The sequence below is a fragment of the Astatotilapia calliptera genome, chromosome 7 (assembly GCF_900246225.1).
Source record: "Astatotilapia calliptera chromosome 7, fAstCal1.2, whole genome shotgun sequence".
NCBI classification, from domain to species: domain Eukaryota; kingdom Metazoa; phylum Chordata; class Actinopteri; order Cichliformes; family Cichlidae; genus Astatotilapia; species Astatotilapia calliptera.
Window position 1 is genome coordinate 64,500,105 of NC_039308.1, and position 19,840 is coordinate 64,519,944.

General features: G+C 40.4%; 1 protein-coding gene across 4 annotated transcripts in view; it reads left to right on the top strand.

The window, feature by feature from the left end:
• The window catches only part of srgap1a (SLIT-ROBO Rho GTPase activating protein 1a), a 78,415-nt gene that overhangs the window by 28,366 nt on the left and 30,209 nt on the right, over positions 1-19,840 (top strand). For all 4 annotated transcript variants that reach the window (XM_026176588.1, XM_026176587.1, XM_026176586.1 and 1 more), the window contains exons 3-8: positions 5,319-5,481; positions 12,006-12,068; positions 14,838-15,017; positions 15,642-15,770; positions 18,012-18,233; positions 18,692-18,793. In XM_026176588.1, coding sequence (XP_026032373.1) covers positions 5,319-5,481; positions 12,006-12,068; positions 14,838-15,017; positions 15,642-15,770; positions 18,012-18,233; positions 18,692-18,793 — 859 coding nt within the window. The remainder of the gene's footprint in view (positions 1-5,318; positions 5,482-12,005; positions 12,069-14,837; positions 15,018-15,641; positions 15,771-18,011; positions 18,234-18,691; positions 18,794-19,840) is intronic.

The following is a 19,840-nucleotide window of genomic DNA, read 5'->3' on the forward strand; positions in this document are numbered from 1 at the left end:
TGCTGCACCAAAAACCTCCATGTGACTGTGAAGTGAAGACACTTGCAAACTACTTGCCAAGTCCTAGTGAAACTCTGAAAAATGCAGCACAAACCAGAAATGATGAAAGTTCACTTTCAAGGCACAACATTTACAACAGTATATGCTTTACTTTTCAGTTGCACGACAGCACACAACATAAATGTCAAATGCTGACGGACAAATCGACATATTTCATGCAAATTACAGGTGACTGTGGCAGCCTGCTAGTGATCAAAACAATCACAACACCTTCGTTATGACCATTGTCACCTTGCAACAGCCAGCAGCCACTCACCAACCAGTTGGGAAATGCAGATTTCCCTAGTAATTGGGAAAGCCAGATGATCTCTGACTGAGGCTTAAGGAAGGCTATGGAATCATCCACAATGGCAGATCAGTTCATCTACATACTTCAGATCCAGCTTTCTGTGTATGGACATGGTCGGGCAGGGAGCCATATTGCTAAATTTAAACTTCTGCTTATTTTGACTGTATTGCTCCTGGTTGAAGTATCGTCCTTTAATCAGCAGCTAAATCTAAGAACTGGTCAAGACCAGCTGTATTCACAAAGTGTTGGCAATGAAGCAGTGTTGTTGAGTCTGGTTTGCGTAGCAGATTTTGAGATGAGCGTTCAAGATGTCATTCTTTTTAGTTAAAAATGCATTAATATGCAGCATTTTTGACATATTCAGTTTCTTTAGAAAGTTCCCTTGTAGGCAGCTTCGAGCCTCATCCCATGGGTATTTGTTTTAGTTGCCTCTAGGAAATGGGGCAAAACACAGGTGGTGGTTGATGCTATGCTTCTGTGATCCCATACCCCCTTCGTATAAACCATGTTTCTGTGAAGCTATAAAGACACGATGCCACAATTTCCTTCCACCAGTCTGCAAACATTGCCATGTGTGATTTTGTTTGACAAGACTAAACCTAGTTTTCTGCTGTTGGAAGGCAGCTATGTTGTTCTTGAACCATTTACGTGTTACCATAAAGTTCTCGAGCTATTCCAAGCTACGAAAAAGTTTTGACACAGTAGGAGTTCAGTCTTTCTCGGGGGTGAAATGAAGTTTGTGCACATCTGAAAGTACAGACTTTGTGCGACCTGTGGGAGTATTGCGGTTGCTCGCTGCTGGAGAGGAATGCTTCTTGCTTCGGGGGTGCCCTGTACTGAGCTGAGCTATACCTGTGGAGTCTAGGGAGACTGCAGTAGAGGTCTGCTGAACTCTAAAGTAGAGTAAAGACTGTAGCCACATTTGAAAATGGCCTAACGCAACAAAAGTGTAAATTTTAAAGTAATGGTGCTCGTTTCTGCTTCTCAACATACTTCAGCATAACAAAAGAGATAACAATAATAACAAATATGTGAATATAGCGTCTTACAGGCATCATTACTTTTGATCATTATGTAGTTTAGTATTTTTCTAAGCCACTGCCTGTTCTGAGACTCTTGTTGTCCAAGAGAACTTTTGTTTTACGGTTAACTATGAAGAGATCATTGTGTAGTTCTGTTTTTAGGTTTTGTTCTTCAGCCTTCATTATAGAAGTAAACGCAGTGCGCAGCATTGGAAAAAATTGTCCCAATTAAACGTAACAATTAGCAGCTATAAAGTCAAATTAGGACACTTTGGAGAACACATGCTGTTAAACATGTTGGTCTAAGCAAAAGTGTAATAGATACGAAAACTTTCAGAGCTTTAAGTGTCCCGGATGTTTGGCAATGCTGCAGTAAAGCAGACAGCAGCAGCTTCTGAGTGCAGCACATCAGCTTTGAAAATGAACGGGCATTAGGACACTTCAGAGCCACCAGTTTAGTTTTGGGTTTTTTGTGGGGGGGATCTTCTTGAAAGAAAACAAAATTACAGTGCTGTCCACTGCAGCACTCTGTGGGAGAGCCATCTATTTGTGTTTCAGCGGCTGTTTGCAGAACACACACAAATGAACAAATATGGGCAAACACTCTCTTCTCTCTCTCCCCCAGTCTTTCTTAAACACACACATGCAAACAACCAGATACTGTATTATGCAAGGTTTGTTCAGGGAGGGGACGTGGAATCGGAGAGCAAAAGAATAACTGAAATATTTATGTAGCATCAGCCACAACTGGGATTGTCTTAAATATGCTGCTTTTATCTGAAATTAAGCCGCTGGTTAGAGGACTTCCTCACTTTGTCTCAGAGGATTAGCGGGAGGTGTGGAAAACATCGTGGCTGCTTAGTCTGTGTAATGCCACACATAACTACCTGCTGTCTAGGGAAAACTGCTGACGCATTCTCATTTGATTAAGTTCAACTTTGTTGGGATTCTTTCACAGGACCAGTGATGAAGAAAATGGTGCATTTCCTGTGGTCATTATGAGCCTTTGGCATTCTGTTGCTTCCTTTTAAAATGTAAATGTGTACTCAAATAAGCAGAAAGACTGCACCGCGAGTCAGCTTCGTTGGTGCTGGAGATTTGTGCACTTTAAAGTGAAACGTTTTGGGGGTTTTGTTGTTGTTGTTTTTTTTTTTTTTAAATCAGTGTGGCACTAGACAACTTTGCTATTTTGCCATTTCTATTGATAAGACCTTCTGTTTAAATACTGTACACACTGAATTGGTATCCTTCATTTTTAGTGTCATCCTGCTGTATGAGAGTGCAAGTATGGTGACATTGTTCCTCTGTCCCCCCCCACCCCTCTTCTACACACGAGTTCCTCTTTTCATACCTGTGTTTGGCTCTTGTGGGGAGTCTTGTCTATCTGTCACTGTTCTGTCTGACCCAGTTCCTGCCCTGGCTGAGGGGGAAATGATGACAGTGAGACTTTCCTGCCATTATATGTGGGGTTAGCAACTCCCAGGGGGTTATGTTGTCACAGCCTGTGTGGGTTTCCCACTTGTTTTTTGCCTGTCCTCTTTATACTTTGTGAAGGGGCTGACCCTACTAAATCAAACTTTCTTTCTTTTCTTTTTCTTTTTTTAAACAAATTGATTTAATTTGATAACATGTGCTACACTGTTACTTATGCTACATTATTCTTTAAATGTTTCAGATTTAATCAAATTTCATGTGAAAGGTGGATGCCGTTTTTGTTGGATGCCCTGGATGTTATTAGCCATGTGCACATAGGTTACAGGTTACTTCTGGTGTTAAATTAGGTTAAACTTAGTAATGCTGTCCTACTTCAGACAGTACAGTGGGTTTTTTTCCAGTCTGAGGAGTCAATTTACCAGTATTAAATTGTTTAGTGGCTTTATGTCCAGCTTCTTGTCAGTGACCTACAGAACATGATTCATCTGGACCTGAGAACATGAGTGAATTAATAAACACAAACTAGTACTGTTCCCACAAGTCTAGATTGAGTGCTGTAGAATGGATCTGATACATAATGCAGAAAGGATTTCTATAGTAATTGCTCTTTGACAGATGGTGAGTGATGCCGTCAAGCACAGTTACTGCTTGAGTGAGTGTGAGAATCTATATTTTTCTCCGTGTGTAAAAGTTATTTATACACACAAATGTGGTTAAAACATGTATTTGTGCTAAATGGCTCATTTTACCATGACTTCACATGGTGCTGTGAGGGAAGGTACAGTGAACTAACTTGCAATGAAGGGCACATTCACAGGGCTGACGTCAGGGACAGCTGAGGAAAGCAAATCAGGGAACTAATGTATTAAAATGATATGCCGCTGCTTTGTGATGCCACCATTATCACAGGCAATGTATTGCAATACTATTGTCTTAAAATGTAGTTATTTTCTGATTCCCAACCATACTGGACATGTTATCATGTTCGTCTGGTTTCTTTGAAAAACGAATCCCCTTGGATGTTTTTCATGTCTGCGTAGTTGTCTTCCTGTTTTTGCTTAACCTCAGGAAACATTTCAGCTGTTTGGAATGTTTGTATCAGTTGTTCATTTTCTTCATTTTTGCTCACCAAGCAGATGTGGTGCCAATGTTGAAGGCTAGGTCAGGGCTGGGCAGCTTTGCCAAGTGTAAAGTTTCACCTGTTGCGTTGACAAATGTTGTCCGTCTTTGCAAACTTGGAGAGGTGCAGAGGCGAGTCTCCATATGGTTCCTGAAAGACTTGACCCAAGACCCAGCTTTCAGTTCTCTCCCAAGCACACACACACATGTGCACAAGCATGCACACTTATATTCTGTGTCACTTTTTTGCAGGCAGCAGGAATGTTATAGATTAACCCAGAGGAAGTCCGCTTGCGGGCCACTGCTTACACAGGGCCCCAGCTCACTCTGGTCTGGACAATGTCCTACAGTTAGCCTGGCTGCAGGCGGCACACAGCGCAGGAAACGCCTCTCTGACTTCTGTATTTTTATTTGAATTCTTTTCTATTATTATCCACTATTGTGCAGCTTCTCTTCTTTTCCTTGTCTTTCTTGTTCTTTTTGCAGTTTTACTCTACTCTTCAAGTTCACCTACAACATATACATGGCTTCTTTAACACCAGTCTACACAGTGTATTTATAGTCTTAGGGACACTCTTCCCTGGTTTTAGAAAATCATTTTTGCTCAGAGCATTGTAGCTCTGCCCTAGAAATGTCACTGATATTTCCAAGTTAGCTGTGTAGTCCTTGTAATATTTGGAGAATCTTTTTGGCCCAGAGCCTGTGGTGCATGGGACATTTAACACCCTGGGACGCCTATGATGAATCTGTCTTCTGCTTTAGTGACGAGCACTGGTGCTCTTGAGGTTTTTTATGGGTGCTCTTGAGGTTTTTGTAAACATCCTGCTTGTCACGATCTCCTGCATTTAGAAAAAAAGAGGAAATGCTGTCTAAACCAGCCAACAGTTGCCAATAGGAAAATGTTCAGATGAATGCATACAGATATTTTGTACAGGCCTGCAAGGTTATTTTGATAATAGTATTGAAGTATGAAATTGTTTTGGGGGCAAATCGATCTTTCTAAACAAAGAATGTCTCATTTAGCTCCTGAATTTTCACAGCAGCACAACAGCTTGGCTTGGAAGTAATGGGTGGTTAACAGTGTAGTGTGAATGAGCCACATTTCAGTCATTCTTTTGTCTGGCAAAAAAAGATAAGTGCTTTAATGGGAATTTGTTGCATTAAATACAACAAAAAAAACCAAAAGACCTTAGGTTGCACTAATTATTCTAAAACGATATAAATAGTAAATCCTCTTTAACTCTGTAAAATGAATAAAGTGAATTTTACTCCATGATATGTTCAGTCTGGCACAAAAGTTAACCAAGGAATACCTCCGTTATAACCATTACTTTATAATTTTTCATTTTCATTCCCTAATTTATCTGAACTCTTATTTCCATTGGTTTACTCAGGAAAGACCAGAATCTGCTGTCACCAGTCAACTGTTGGTACCTGCTGCTGAACCAGGTTAGGAGGGAGAGTAAGGACCACGCAACACTGAGTGACATCTACCTCAACAATGTCATCATGAGGTTCATGCAGATCAGCGAGGACTCTACACGGCTACTCAAGAAGGTGAGGGCAGAAAGGGCAAAGTAGTTTTTAGAGTTGAGGCGGTGCACACACACACACACACACACACACACACACACACACACACACACACACACACACACACACACACACACACACACTAGCGTTTTCAGTCGTTTTCACAAAGTTGTGCGTCCACATTGAAACAGCACAAAACGCTTCCAGTCCTGCGCATGCGTGAAAGCGAGTGAGAATTAAAGAATTTGAAGAAAAGCTACCTGGAGCATGTACAAACTGATATTAATCTTTTTTTTAGGGCTGTCAAAATTGAGAGCAAACAAAACAACTGCTGTATAACGCCCTCCGCTGTCTTTGTTTGATTGGTCACATGACTGCATCACATGACTAAAATGCGTCATCGTTTTAGAAAGTCTGCGTTTTCGAGTGTCCACACTGCGACGGGGCAGCTCCGTTTTGAAATGTATGCGTTTTCGAGAGCGTTTTCAAAACGCTGCGTTTTTCCTTGAGGAAAACGGCGTCTCCGTGTGGACGGAGGCCAAAACGAAGAGAAAACGATGAGTTTTCAAACGGAAACGCATTAGTGTGGACGTAGCCTAAAAATGACTTTTGAGTCTTTTTATTTGTGCTATAAGAATTGCAGCAGGTATTTTTCATTTAGTTTTCATTCATTTCCTTTATGGTTTAAAGGGAAAAACTTGTTGTTTTTTTTAAAACAAAGAAAATCAGCACAATTTCTTTTTGCAAATTTGCAGGAATTCATGGCACTTTTCAGCCTTGTTTATCGTACAACTGTATAACAAAACACTCATGTACTTGATATATAACACAAATGACCTTTTATAAGTTAATAAATTAGTATTTTTCTCTGCATCACTGTTTCCTTGTCTATTTAAATTCTCATAGTCTCATTTTGACTGCTTTTGAAGGTTTTTTTTTGTTCATTATACTGATGTTTGACCTCTGCTAGAAATGGGTCACATGTGCCTTTTTCTTTGATCAGCAAAACACTCAAAGTCACCACTAACATGATCCAGATTCTTCGTAGCGGTCACATTGGGCAGCAGTGTCTCCAGGCCCTCATGTTATATAAACAATCTTTCACTTTTAATGCATCCATTCATTCAAAAACAGTGTATATTTAGTCGCATGATATGCAGGATATATATTCAGCATTGCGTTTGATGGTATGATGGTCTGTGGCGCTCCCGTGGTTTCGTTTTGTGAATTAAGAGTAGTGCGCTGGGAGCTCGGTCACCAGTCTTTAAGATTCAGAACGTCTTCGGTCTCTCATGGTTTTATGACCAAAACCAATCTGCTGCATTTTCTACCACAAAGCTGACGACTCCCTAACAGATTATGAGCTCCTATGTTGCAGGAGTCACATGAACTCACCGCAAACCTAAATTACAAAGTGTCTTTTCTTCAGAGGAGCGCCTTTGTGTCATTTTAGCTTGCACAACCTTTTTATCCTTTCTCTTTTTATGCTCCACTTTCTTGCAAACCTCCAAGATCTTATCTGTTTAAAAAGAAGGAAACATTTTTGTTTTTTAAATTTGGTCTTCAAAGCAGTATAATTTCTTGGTTTGCCTTGAACCCCCAGCAGACTCACAGGAAGCTGCAACACTCATTTCCCTTTAAAGGGTTCTGGTTCTACTAACGAGGCCAGATGTGAAACAGACAGTATTTTCTCAAAGTTTCGTCTTGTTGCGAATACTGGGGGAAAAGAGCCGCTATAATTTAAAACAAGAATAATCATGAAAACTATAACATTTGTCTCAAAAGGGTTGCAAATGCACACAATATGATCCACAACTGTAAGCTAAGCTTTGCAAATGTGTACAATGAACTTTTGAGGACTCACACGCACGTGCTTCAATCCACACACAAAACAAAAAACCACCATGTGAAACTATTTTACAGATGCAAACATCCAAACCTGAATAAATACTAATCATTTACGCACAATTTATAAAGTTCAGCTTCACGAAGGCAATCATTTTCACTTTCAAAAAACCTTCTGTGTATACAGAGTCTAAACCTACTCGTAACATCTCTCAACCCTCTCTTAAACACATGTGGGCGAGCGCCTGATACGCACAGATCACGTCACACAGGGAAGGTTGTGCCTGTAACATTTAACATTTTCTTATTTTAGCCACAGCCGAGGAGCAAAAGAGCCGCGAGTCACCGACCTCTGTCCTGGCTTAACTTACTTTCACAATCATAATGATAGACTACTTTCAATAATGATACATATTTTTAATGCAGCTCAGAAACTCCTCACAAACTGTGGAGTAGTGCAGTCCTGTCATTACTCCACCTGCATCCCCATTACTGCTGTGGAATCTGCTGTATCGAGCCACTTTATAGACTGTCCTTTTAAAGTTGGCATTTACTTTGTGTATCCAGGTGACATTGCGCAGACAAGAAGCAGTCTGATGGGAGGTCCCAGCTCATTGGAGACCCGAGACACAGCTCGCACTCTAATTAAAGCTTCCCCGAGCCTTTGATCTCAGCAGAGCTTCAATAACGAGGCACAAACAACAGAGAAGTCCCCCATGTTACGTGGACTCCCTCACAGCTTTGAGGAGACAGCTGTACTCTTGTCATCCTTCCACCACATCAAAGACCCGTGTTTATATTTCCTTGTATGTTCAGGTTTCATGCTGCGAGGTGCAGCAGCGGAGGAGGGACCCCATAGTGGCCATATTGTCTTCGTCAACATCCTCCGGTTGCTGTTCGGCGTGTGCATTTATTTCTTTAGTTCTGCACTGTGGTCACTTAAAAAGAAACCACGGCTTTCTTTAGAAGCACCACATTTTTTCCTCTTTTGTGTGTTTAAACGCAAGACTCGAGTAGCGAGCTTTTTCTGTCTTTATGCTTGGAAAGATCTTCTCACATGCATCAAGTTTTCATTATTCATACAACTGGCTCTTTGTTTTGCTCTGCCCTGTTTTATTCATGAAAGTGATATTCTGTGGCAGCAGCTACATGGTGGATTTCCTAGAGCTCGAGGCACTTTTGAACTTAAAGCAACACATAAGTTTACAAAAAGGTGTAAATATTGAAATAATTCAAGCTGAATCTATTTAACTGATTTGGTGTAATAACAAAAAGTGTAATATCCCAAAATCCACTACCAGCACCTCCAATATGGTGCTTTGCAAATGTATTAGTCCACCACTCAATGTTAATTCAGGGCAGCTGTGGAGTAAACCTAACAGTAGCGATAATTACCAAATTTTTATGTTTCTGTAATAGTTAATCTACCAGTGTGTGCAAATGCTCTAATCAAAATAATATTTTTAATGCTAAAATTATTGATGTTGTCATTGAATTTTCAAAGTTACACTTTTACAAAAAGCAGAAAAAAATAGTAAAAGATGCCAAATTAAAGCTATTTATGTTCAATAATTTCATTCCTGAGCAGAAAAATTAGTGTTGGTGGTTGAATGTTTTGCATCATTGAATTTGCAACTTCTCAGAGACGTCCGCTGTGCCGGTGTTCTGACAAATCATCCTACTTTGGCAAATCGTCCACCGTACGTAGTTTATGCACATTCCTGCCGTCACACAAGAATTCCAGCAGAAATGTAAGTATGTAGGACGGTTTGCCACTTAACTTTACCCATCAGAGTATGCTTCTAGCTTATACTCACAAAGATATGATGGTTTGACACTTAATTTTGTGTTGTGCGCATGCAAAGCACATGCGCAGAAACAACCGCTAGGATGGTTTGTGAGGTAAGATGGATTCCCAGAACACCGGCTCAAAAAACATGAATTTAGTTTCTTATTTGCATAATAAATAACAATGCAACTTTTAGTTTTAAACCATTTTTAACAGATTATTATATACAGAGTATTTTTTTTGTTTTTTTTTTAAATAACAAGTGAAACAGCTGGACTAACCAATAATTAGGCTGACATTTTATGAAGGGTTCAATATTTGTGTCATTTGGTCAAATTCCAAGTTACAGTCGGAAGACACTAATGTACACACGGGCCCTGCAGCGTATACAGCTGCCATCTCTATACTGTGATTAATGGCAGTGGCAATATGAAACCCACCACTCCCTAAGTGCTGCCATGGTTTCTTCTCACTGGGTTTGTTTCATCTTTCTAATGTGGTTGGAATACAGATGGTATGAAGTTGAAAGGGAAAACCCATTTGCAGGATCCTTTTAATGAATTGGACTGAATTGGAAACCCCCCAGCTGAGATTCCTTTAAGCAGGAAGGAAAAAAACGTTGTGCAAATTAAATCAGCGACATGTGTTACACAACACAGCTTCGCTAAACAACTGTTTCCAAAATTCGAAACCTCATGCTACGTGTAGCTTTTTCTGGTAAAAGGCAGTCGTGATTGTAAATGTAATTTACGATCATTTCCCTCTTTATTCCTCTCACATCCAACACACACACACACACACGTGTACACACATTCTTTCTCGCACATCTTGTGATCTCTGAGAAGGCTTTTCATTGAGCTCTGGATCACTTCCCAGCCTCCTCAATGGGAAAGAACTGATGTGTGTTAGATCTGACAGATAGTCAAAGGTCCTGTCCATGGAACTGATGCTTGCTAATGGATTTTCCCACAGGGGAAGGTCTGTGTCTTTACAATCGTGTGAATTTACATTTAAGAGGCAGTTTACTGAGTATTGATAAACCCAAGGACCAGGTGATCGTATAGTTCACCAAAAAACGTAAGACTGCTTAGTAACTTCCTTATCTACACTCACCTGTCAAACATGCCTGAGGTTTCCTCTTGCTGAGTTTGTTTCTCCTGGAATCTAATTATCTGATTATGTCCCGATTAGCTAAAAAGCTCCAAGTTGGGGAAATGACAGACCAGGTGGTGGTTAGGTAGGTGTTGCAGATCAGTCAGGTCACCTAGCGTGACTCTATAATTTCAGACACCAGCCTAGCAGCCAGTGACTGAGAGCGTAATCCTCTTTGCTGTCTGTTAAAATACTTGGACACTGTACAGCTCTACCTGTAAGCAACATGAAGAACATGAGTGACAGACTGTGAAAATCTGCGTAGAAGTACTCGCAGTCTTGCTGCGGTTCAGGTCGGTTGCATATGCACGGTTCAGTTATAGCCAAAAACTTGTGGTGTTTCGTGCAAGCGTGATCATGTCTGAGAACTCACTTGGGTCAGTGATGCATTTAACAGCATCTTGTGTCACAAGTAATAAACAACTACGGCACAATATATTGCACTGTGAAAATAAATGCATCCAGTTAACTTTGCTTCAGTGCTTGCTTCAGCTTATCTCTTTATGAACTGTATCGTGCGGCTAAAACTGGCAGACTGACTATTTGCAATTTCTTATTCAGTAAAATATAAAAACGGCTTTAAGACGACTCACAATCTGCAATGCTTTTGGTGTTTTTTTTTTGGTTTTTTTTGGATATAAATTCATGTTTTCTTCCCAAAGACATTGTGCACATTCAAACAGGTTTAGCTACATAACTAATTTCCTTGGCAACAACTGTTGCCATTGCAACAGTCTGAAGCCAGCATCAGGAATGTGCATCTTGTTGCTCGTGAACTCGCCCCAAATTTACCCTCACTCCTAAAATCATTGTGCTGCCTTTTTCAAAAACTCCCAATAGCCCCCTTTAATATTAAATGTAGTGTTTATTTCAGCATTATGGCTCTTAAAAAGACTACAATGCCCTCTATATCTTTAGAAAATAAATCCCCACTCTCTTACTACAGGAGCTGGCTTGATACCCACTCAGAAAGCTTGTCCATCATATCGCTGTGAGTGGCTCCCACAATGAGTTTTGTCTGAGGATAATTGGGTTTGATATAGGCCTGGTGCACAGGCCAAGGTTGTAATATCATCCAGGTGGCAACACTATAGTGGAGAGATCAAAAATTCATTGTCATGACTCATAATCTCATAAACATCTGATACGCTATATGAGTCAGTGTGAAAGAAATATGGAAGCTTCACTGTTAAATTAATAGTAAAGGCCTCTCTAAATCCATCACACCATCACTGTTAAACTGTATCCCACAACCATGAGATGCATTTCTGTGGGCGTGTGTGTGATAGCATTACTGAGTCAGCCTTGTGGCGCGGCTGATTGAGTTAACATATTTGGAAGAAATCTTTTACATTCAGGCGTAGAGGCCAGATAATGTGTTGAGCATGTGGACGCTGAAACTCTAGCGGTGTTCGATGATTTAAGTGGAAAAGCTAGCATGACACCGGCACCACTTTCACACACAAAAGCCTGTATTTGACACAGTATTATAAATGCACTCATCTGTTTTGTATGTGCACCATTAAGAGTAGAGAATGGTTTCACCTCAGTGGCACTTATATTAAACCTGATATAGAACGAACAGTGTGCATTTGCTGAAAAGATTTGTGAAGCTGCAGTTTAGTAATGGTTGTTCCCACAGTGCTTATACTGTGTTGTCTTTAAAGGGGAACTACCTGGATAGAACATGAATTTCTTGTGTGATAATGGTGATTTCTTTGTATTGCTCTTATTGTTTTTCCTTTTTGTATTTCTTTTACAGAGCAAAGAAATAGCCTTTCAGCTCCAGGAAGACTTAATGAAAGTCCTCAATGAGCTATACACAGTAAGTAGTAACGACTGCTATTTTTCACTAATGCACTTGAATACATTCATCTTGGCTGTGGTTGAGACTAGTTTATAGCATTGAGCTCAATAATTTCTTACTGTCTGTAACAACTTGATGTTTTTAACCCTGAAACTGGAAGATATCTGATGGATTCTAAATTAAACATTCAAGCAAATGTATTGCAAACAAAGTACAGGAAAAGTCACATTTCTTTGCACCACAAAAGCATAAAACTGTCCCCTTTACTCTCATAAATCAGCCATTCAAAGCTACAAACTTTCATCTCTGTGTTTGCTTGACTCATTACAGTTCATATTCTGTTTCTAATAGCTTTCATCACCAGTTTTTTTTTTTTTTTTTTTGCTCTTGAAAACGACTCATGCAAAGTCACACTGGGAGGTCTGAGCCAAATAGCAACTTGCTCCCTATCATTCTTTATTTCTTTCAGTAGCTGACATCAGAGACAGACAGAAAACCTGGGAAAAGTCCAAGTTGCATTACACGCAACAAAGTTCTACATTCAAAATGAGAACCATTGTAATTATGCTATATGTGCCCAAGACTACTAGCTTGCAGGTTGCAAGAAACCAAACCATGGCTCTGAACCTGTCAACTCACAGGTTAAAATTTCACCCCAGTAGGTCAGTGAAATTTTACCAAGCTGTCAAACTGGTGCATCACACAGGCTGCACATGTGCAGTGTAGTTCCTAACGCTTTTCATTTGTATTGTTAGCAGCCTCTGTGTACCTTTGACCCTGCTAGTTACTGCCTTAACTTGACTATCAGCTCTGCTAGTCCTTGTATTCAATGCCTCACAGAAGCCATGGATATGCAAACTCCAGCAAACCCTTTAAAAAGTAAAATGAATGAAAAGTTAATGTTTGATATTTATTAAATATTGTGTATTACTGTAGCCTATGTATAGCGTGAGTAGCGTTTCATAAATAACAACAAACCTAAGGTTTAAAGCTTATGAAATATAATTCAGTAATACTGTTCATGTGTGTGATTTTGTGTTTTTAGTTGCTTTCCTGACGCATCGTCACCTTGCATGTACGGTGATGTAGCAACAAGTCAAATCAGTTGTTCTGCCTTCCCAGAACATTCACTGAAGATCAGTTCAGTTTGCTTATAGAGTCTCCAGTTACTCACCATGAAGGACTGAAGTTGGTTACACTTCCCCTGTGTGTAAAGGGGGCAGACCAGCCCTCGCTCCTCCAAACACAACAACGTGTTACTCTCGAGCTTAATGTGTGTCACTCTCACCACAGTCCACGCTGTAGATTTGGCCTGCTTTAACCCCAGTGGGAGGACACACGTGAGCACACACGCACACGCGCGCGCACACAGGGTAGCTGTTGCATCAGACAGCCGCAGTCCCAGTGTCGGCCACCGCCACTGAAATAACAGGTCTCGTCCGTGTCTAAATGTGTCCCTCTAAAAAAAGCGGTAAAGTAAACACAGCAGTGGCAGACTCCAGACCATTAAGTGAGGAGTACGCGGACCAAGGTCAGTCACCCATCTCTAAACTGGTTCCAGTTAAGCCAACCCCACCAAAGACGAAGGGCTCCAGACAAACCAGGCTTTGCTCTGTTGTTCCACTCGTACAGAAATAACTCACATTGGGGGAAAGATGTTTAGATTTTGAATGGGTGAGTCTCTATTTGTACTGAAGCTGAGGTTTTGTGCAGACAAATGTATTTCATACACAGGTTGTGGAGCTGTAATTTGCCGGAGTCAGTTCATTCCAGGTTAAACCGCTCTGTGCTCTATATTGCTGCCTTGGACGTTTGAATATAATTTTGGTCCTTCTACTTAGTTCAGTAGTTTTGGCCGACCGCCACGAACCATCAGCTCAGATCTCATTTCCTCTCCTCGTCATTTTCACCTGTTTTGTTTCTCTTCCTCCAAATGCTTCCCTAATGTCTTCATTTTCATGGATGTGTGGGGTTGAGTGGCCTATTCTGCTTTCAGACTTCACAATGACATCATGAATTTGTTTCAGTTTTCCTCTTACCATGCCACTGAGTCATCATTATTTTCCTATGAGTCCACTGTCTGTTTATCATCTATGTTAATAAGACTATCAGCTCTCAGCTCTCTTGTAAAGTTTGGAAAGTTCATTATTTGTATTTTGTAGTTAACCTGCTACTTGCAGCTGAGTCACTGCCTAATGGATCCATGGAGTACTGTGAGGAACGCAGGAGGAGGATGATTCAAGCTTTAGGAAGTAGCTCTAATCAGCAGGCCACTATCAGCGTAATAAACTTCTGCTGTGTTACATTGTTACAGTGTGAAGGCAAAACGGTGAATGACTTCAGCTTAAATGCGATTATAGCTTTAAGAAAAAGACACATTTTTGAAGTTTATGCTACATGAAGACATGAAGCCAGAGCCAAATACCATCTCATTAAAAAGCTGAATTGAAAGTCTAAAAATAGTCCTCTTGATAACTTCCTGAGTGCATCTTTTTAGTTTTTTGGCCTGTGTGGTTTGTGTACTTAACTAAACAAAAAAGACTCTTTGATTTGTGGTTCAGCACAAGAAGAACTGTGAGCGATGAGTGCTTTGACAGGAGTTGAATCGATAGGTGATAAATGAGTGAGTCAGAAGATGGAAGCCTTATTTGCGGGTTAGGTCACGATTAAGACGATGGATTATTCTGATCTTTGACCCCACAGGAACTAACCCAACACCCAGAGGCTGCTGCCTTTTTTGTTTTTTCTGGTCTTGAAATAAAACAATGCCTTTTCCTTCCTGTCCAGGTGATGAAGACGTATCACATGTACCACTCGGAGAGCATCAGCGCTGAGAGCAAGCTGAAGGAGGCTGAGAAGCAAGAAGAAAAGCAGATTGGCAGGGCTGATCCTGTCTTCAGCATTCGAATGGAGGAAAAATACCAGAGGCGCAGCTCTGTGAAGAAAATTGAGAAGATGAAAGAGAAGGTAAGATGCCAGGTGTTAAAGGCAGCAAAAGCCAGTAGTTGCACCATAAAAGAGAAAAAAATAACTGTTCAGTATTGAAAAAGAAAAAGACTCACCCAGGCTTTGTTTTCTTAGAACAGGCCTGTTGTCTGTTAAATCTCTGTGGCAAATGATTAAAGTCCAGGCAACTGATTTTTTTATAACACAAGTTTTCCAGGAATGCTTTTGGGAAGTCTTAAAATATGGGTGATCTGGAGTGTGTGAATCAGAGCCTAGTGCAGTGGTCAGCGCGTGTTGACTAACAGCCTCATGCTTCTCTGCTGAAGAGGAAGTGTAAGTTAAAAACTTCTGTCCCACACTGAGGTGTCCAAGTTGAAACCAAGGCCACAGCCTGGTTTTAGTTCATTTTTTTGTTTTTTTTCCGTACTTGGTCCTTTTCATGCCAGACTGTAACTTATCTCTAACGTTGCCTAAAATGTTTTGTTTTGACAGTAATCTAGTCCCAGCACTGTGACTCGCTGTGCGTGCAGAGACATGAAAGCATAATCACTTGTCAAAAGGCAAATCTTCACTCATTAAATTCACCCCGTCTCGCTCGCTCTGTTGTTGTCTGTTTCTCATTTTTGCTTCTAATTCTCTCATCAGCGTCAAGCCAAGTACTCCGAGAACAAGCTGAAGTCGATCAAAGCGCGGAACGAGTACCTGCTGACGCTGGAAGCGACAAACTCATCCGTTTACAAATACTACATCCACGACTTGTCGGACTTAATTGATGTAAGTATGAAACCACGGGATTTTGGCAGTCGTGTTGTGAGCCAGCTTCTTCTTCTTCTTCTGCACACACTTTTTTTGCCTCAAGTGAGACTGAGGAGAATATTAATAATCAGAACACACACGTTTTAAGTGGTGGTCTTTTGTTTTTTTACTTTCCAATGCAGATTTTGGGAGATGGATACTGGTTGGTACATGTAGTAGTAATAATAATAATAATGTATTTTCCCGGAATAATTTTATATGGAAAATTTGGCAATTAAATGCCTATACACAATTAATCAAAAGCATTGTTGCACAACAATGGAAGAGTGCCTGCACTGCAGATGTCTCTGCATTCGTTTTTGGCCTCTTGAAATTTTCTTTGACTGATACAGATTAAACTGTGGTATTTAACATATTGATTTATTGTCCAAACAATCAATGTATGCATCAGTACTTTTATTCGTCCTGATAAACAATGTCAAAAATACCCAGCAAATCAGTAGTGTTGTTGTTAAGTTGATAATAATTGTGCGCCACCACAGTACCGGTGCGGATAAGTTATATGATGATACCAGGCTGCTATAGGACAGTTAGATTATGGAGAAGATTACCCAACCTTAATCACTACTTCACCCCTTTTTATAGACATTGAACCCCCACCCCCCCCCCCGGTTAAGATTTTCTCATATTTGTTTGAGCTTCTTATGCAAAAGACCAATTACTGCTCAGGGCTTTTTCTCTGACCTTCAGAAGAAAGACTGATGACTTTAGCAGCTGTGCTTAATATAAGAGTTCTGGACACTAGACTGTGGGATGGAAATTATAGTGCAGGACCAAATTAAAGCAGCTTTATTAACTTTGGTGATGAAAGCTATTCTTTCCTCCTACCATACTCTGTCATTATTGAAATCCTATGTTTAATATTTAGTTATACATTATGTAACAGCTATTTTTCACATGTTTCAGATTGGTTGAATAAAAAGGGGGCGTGGCCCTGAACTGGCTTCTTTTTTATATTAAAGACAATTGTTACCTAATCTGATCATGTTGTTTTTCTTTGTTTTGCTTTATGCAATACAGATATATATATATATATATATATATATATATGACTTATTCACAGTTTCATTACCTGAGTCATTTCTTTTTCTTTTTTTTTTTTTTTGAAAGAGAGAGATAAACTTACTGCACCACTTTCTGTCGCGTTTCTAAGGAAACCGGAGACGGCTGGGATTTTGGCAAGTGTTTGGGTTTTTATATTCCAGACAGGACTGAAGGAGAGAAGAGAGGGAGAGAGAAATGCAACCTCTATTCAGCGGCATGCTGTGCGCTGAAATTACCCCTCTCCCTGCTTTGCTCAGAAGCCTTCACATCTCACCAGGGCGTGTGTGTGTGTGTGATTGTGTGTGTGATTGTGTGAGAGATGCTCTCTGCGTGAGCTTTGTGTGCAGGCTCACAAGCATTTGTTTATTGATGAAGAGACTTTTTATAGTGAAAAACAAAGTGTACAAGCAGGCTGGTTGTAGCATCGTGTTTGACAGTTGTTCAGGCCATTTTGTGTTTCTCTGTGTGGAGCTCTAGGTGGGTGCTGTTGTTAGCAGTGACCTTGGCAAATCAGATCCCGGAGGTACGGCTCGAGTCGTGCAACACAGAGGCAATACTTTTGGCTCAGAAAGTGATGTCATTTAGTCTCTTTTTTTTTTTAACCATAAAATGTAGCCAGCTTTGCTCATTTATATTTTTATAAACATTTTTATTGCATCCACGGTTTATAATTTACATCATCTAAATAAAAATAAGCACAGCAAAATAATTAGTAACACAAAGTCACTCTTTGTCTGGTATTACACACCAGGTCTGTGCAAATGAACTCCTTTCTCTTCTTGTCATTGGTTTGCTATTGCTACTATCGCTGAGGGTGGCTTTTTCACTGTCACCGAGTGCTCCTTTGCATCACGGTCTGGATTTACAGAAACCACTTTGAAATGCATTTGTCACACTTGGAATCAACTGCAGGTTTCTTTATCTGCTTAACATGTGAAGAAATAACCAACGCGGCTAAGTAACAATAGTCTGTGGGTGAATTATTCAGTTACTTTTTTGCCAAAGGTTGAGTGTAAAGTTGATGAATAATAATAACTGAATGATTTTGTTTAACCCTCTTAAATTAAAGCTGAAAGTCTAAGCTCCATAATAATCAACCATAATTGATAAAATCAATTTACTAATCTGCCTTTTTTCTTTTTTTTTTCCATCCAGTGCTGTGATTTGGGTTATCATGCCAGTCTGAATCGTGCCCTGCGGACTTACCTGTCTGCCGAATATAACTTGGAGACGTCACGCCACGAGGGTCTTGACATCATCGAAAATGCAGTGGACAGTTTAGATCCACGAAGTGACCGACAGAGGTTCATGGAGATGTACCCTACGGCCTTCTGTCCTCCAGCAAAATTTGAGTTCCAGCCTCACATGGGAGACGAAGTATGTGGTGCAGCTGGATTTTATCTAATAAGTGGTGCAAATATACTGAATACCTTTGAGCTTAATTTTGAAAAATAAAAATATCTCAGCATTAGTCAGATATTCAGTGGCTTGAGTGCAGCTTTTTATTGCGTATGGGCTGCTGGATCAGGTTTTATGGGGTACTGAAATTAACAAATCATGTGTTATTACGTCCCCTGAAGTCATGAAGCTCAACATGTGTTAGGGATTTTACTGTTTGGCTGGCACTCTGCTGATAGCGTGTCTGTTTACTAGCTGTTTTTGCATCGGTGTCTGCATTCATTTGGGAGACGTCACTGTGGTTTGCCTTGCAATTGGAAAAAGAATTTGGATGCCTACATCCTGTTTAAATTTAGAGCTTACGTGACCTTGTTCCTCTGATAGCTTGAAATTTCAGGTACATGCTCAGTGATGCTGTGATTTGTCTATATTTCCAGGTATGTCAGATCTCAGTGCAGCCACCAGTGAATGGGGAGCTTATACTGAGGTTCCAGCAGCTGCAGTCTCGTATCGCTACTCTGAAGATTGAAAATGAAGAGGTAAAATGGGGGCAAGAAAAATGGAAATCGCAATCCAGGTGTTTGTGTTGCAGGGGGTTTAGTTGCGTCAAACATGTCTCAGTTTTGTTGTCTGCCTGAGATTTGGCAGCTTTGTTATGTGTTTATTTGTTGGATGCACGGTGCTGACAGTGAATTAAAGATGCTCAACAAAGTTAACTTCAGCCAGAAGTCATCCAAGGTGAGATGGAAAATAGTTATAGATGAGACACAAGCTTACAAACTGTGTTTTTTCTTCTTGCTCATGCCCCGAAGGTAGCCTCTGAAAGCCTCTCTGTGAAGCCTGTCGTTTTGCTCCCACCTGTGCTGCATTGACATTGTGGGTGCTTCTTTGCTTCTCAGGCTCTTTTGTTTTAATGCATCTGCAGCATGCCTGAGTAAATTTACATTTTGTTTTCTTGAAAATGGAGAAGAAAGGCTTTTTGTTGGTTCAGAGTGCAGTCACCTCCATCGGGCTGTTACTTTGTATCACGTCTGACCTGCTTCTCCTTTCTGCTTCTCTCCCTCCACATCGCTGCACTTTCTTCTTTTATCCTCTTACAAAGACACAGGAGCAGGCCTCACAACTTCATCTGCACTCATCATCATTTTAGATTCCCTTTGATCAGATGGTCAAATCTTTAGTTAAACAGACGTCTAAACTATACGTCTACAGGAATGAACTATGAGTGCAGAATAACAGTATGTGCGGCTTTTTTGAATATGCAAAATACATTCATTAACTTTATTAATTGAATTTATCAAGCTTTATGACAGAATGTGTGTATGTGTATATACACATACACCCCACGTCATTAGAAGAAAATATCAGTCAGTCAGTGGTGAAAATGATCCTCAGTCACAGCCTATTTACTGAGACTCAGATTGTGGTGTTTCATGGACTATAACCAGACGAGTCAGAGTCCTGTTGGCGTCACCACAGTTTGTCTGCAGTACGTATAGTGTTTAATCAACTGTGCATATACTTGTGACTGTGTGTATGGTTGAAAAGCCCCGGTTGCTTCATGCCCTTGTCCTCCTGCCTCGCTG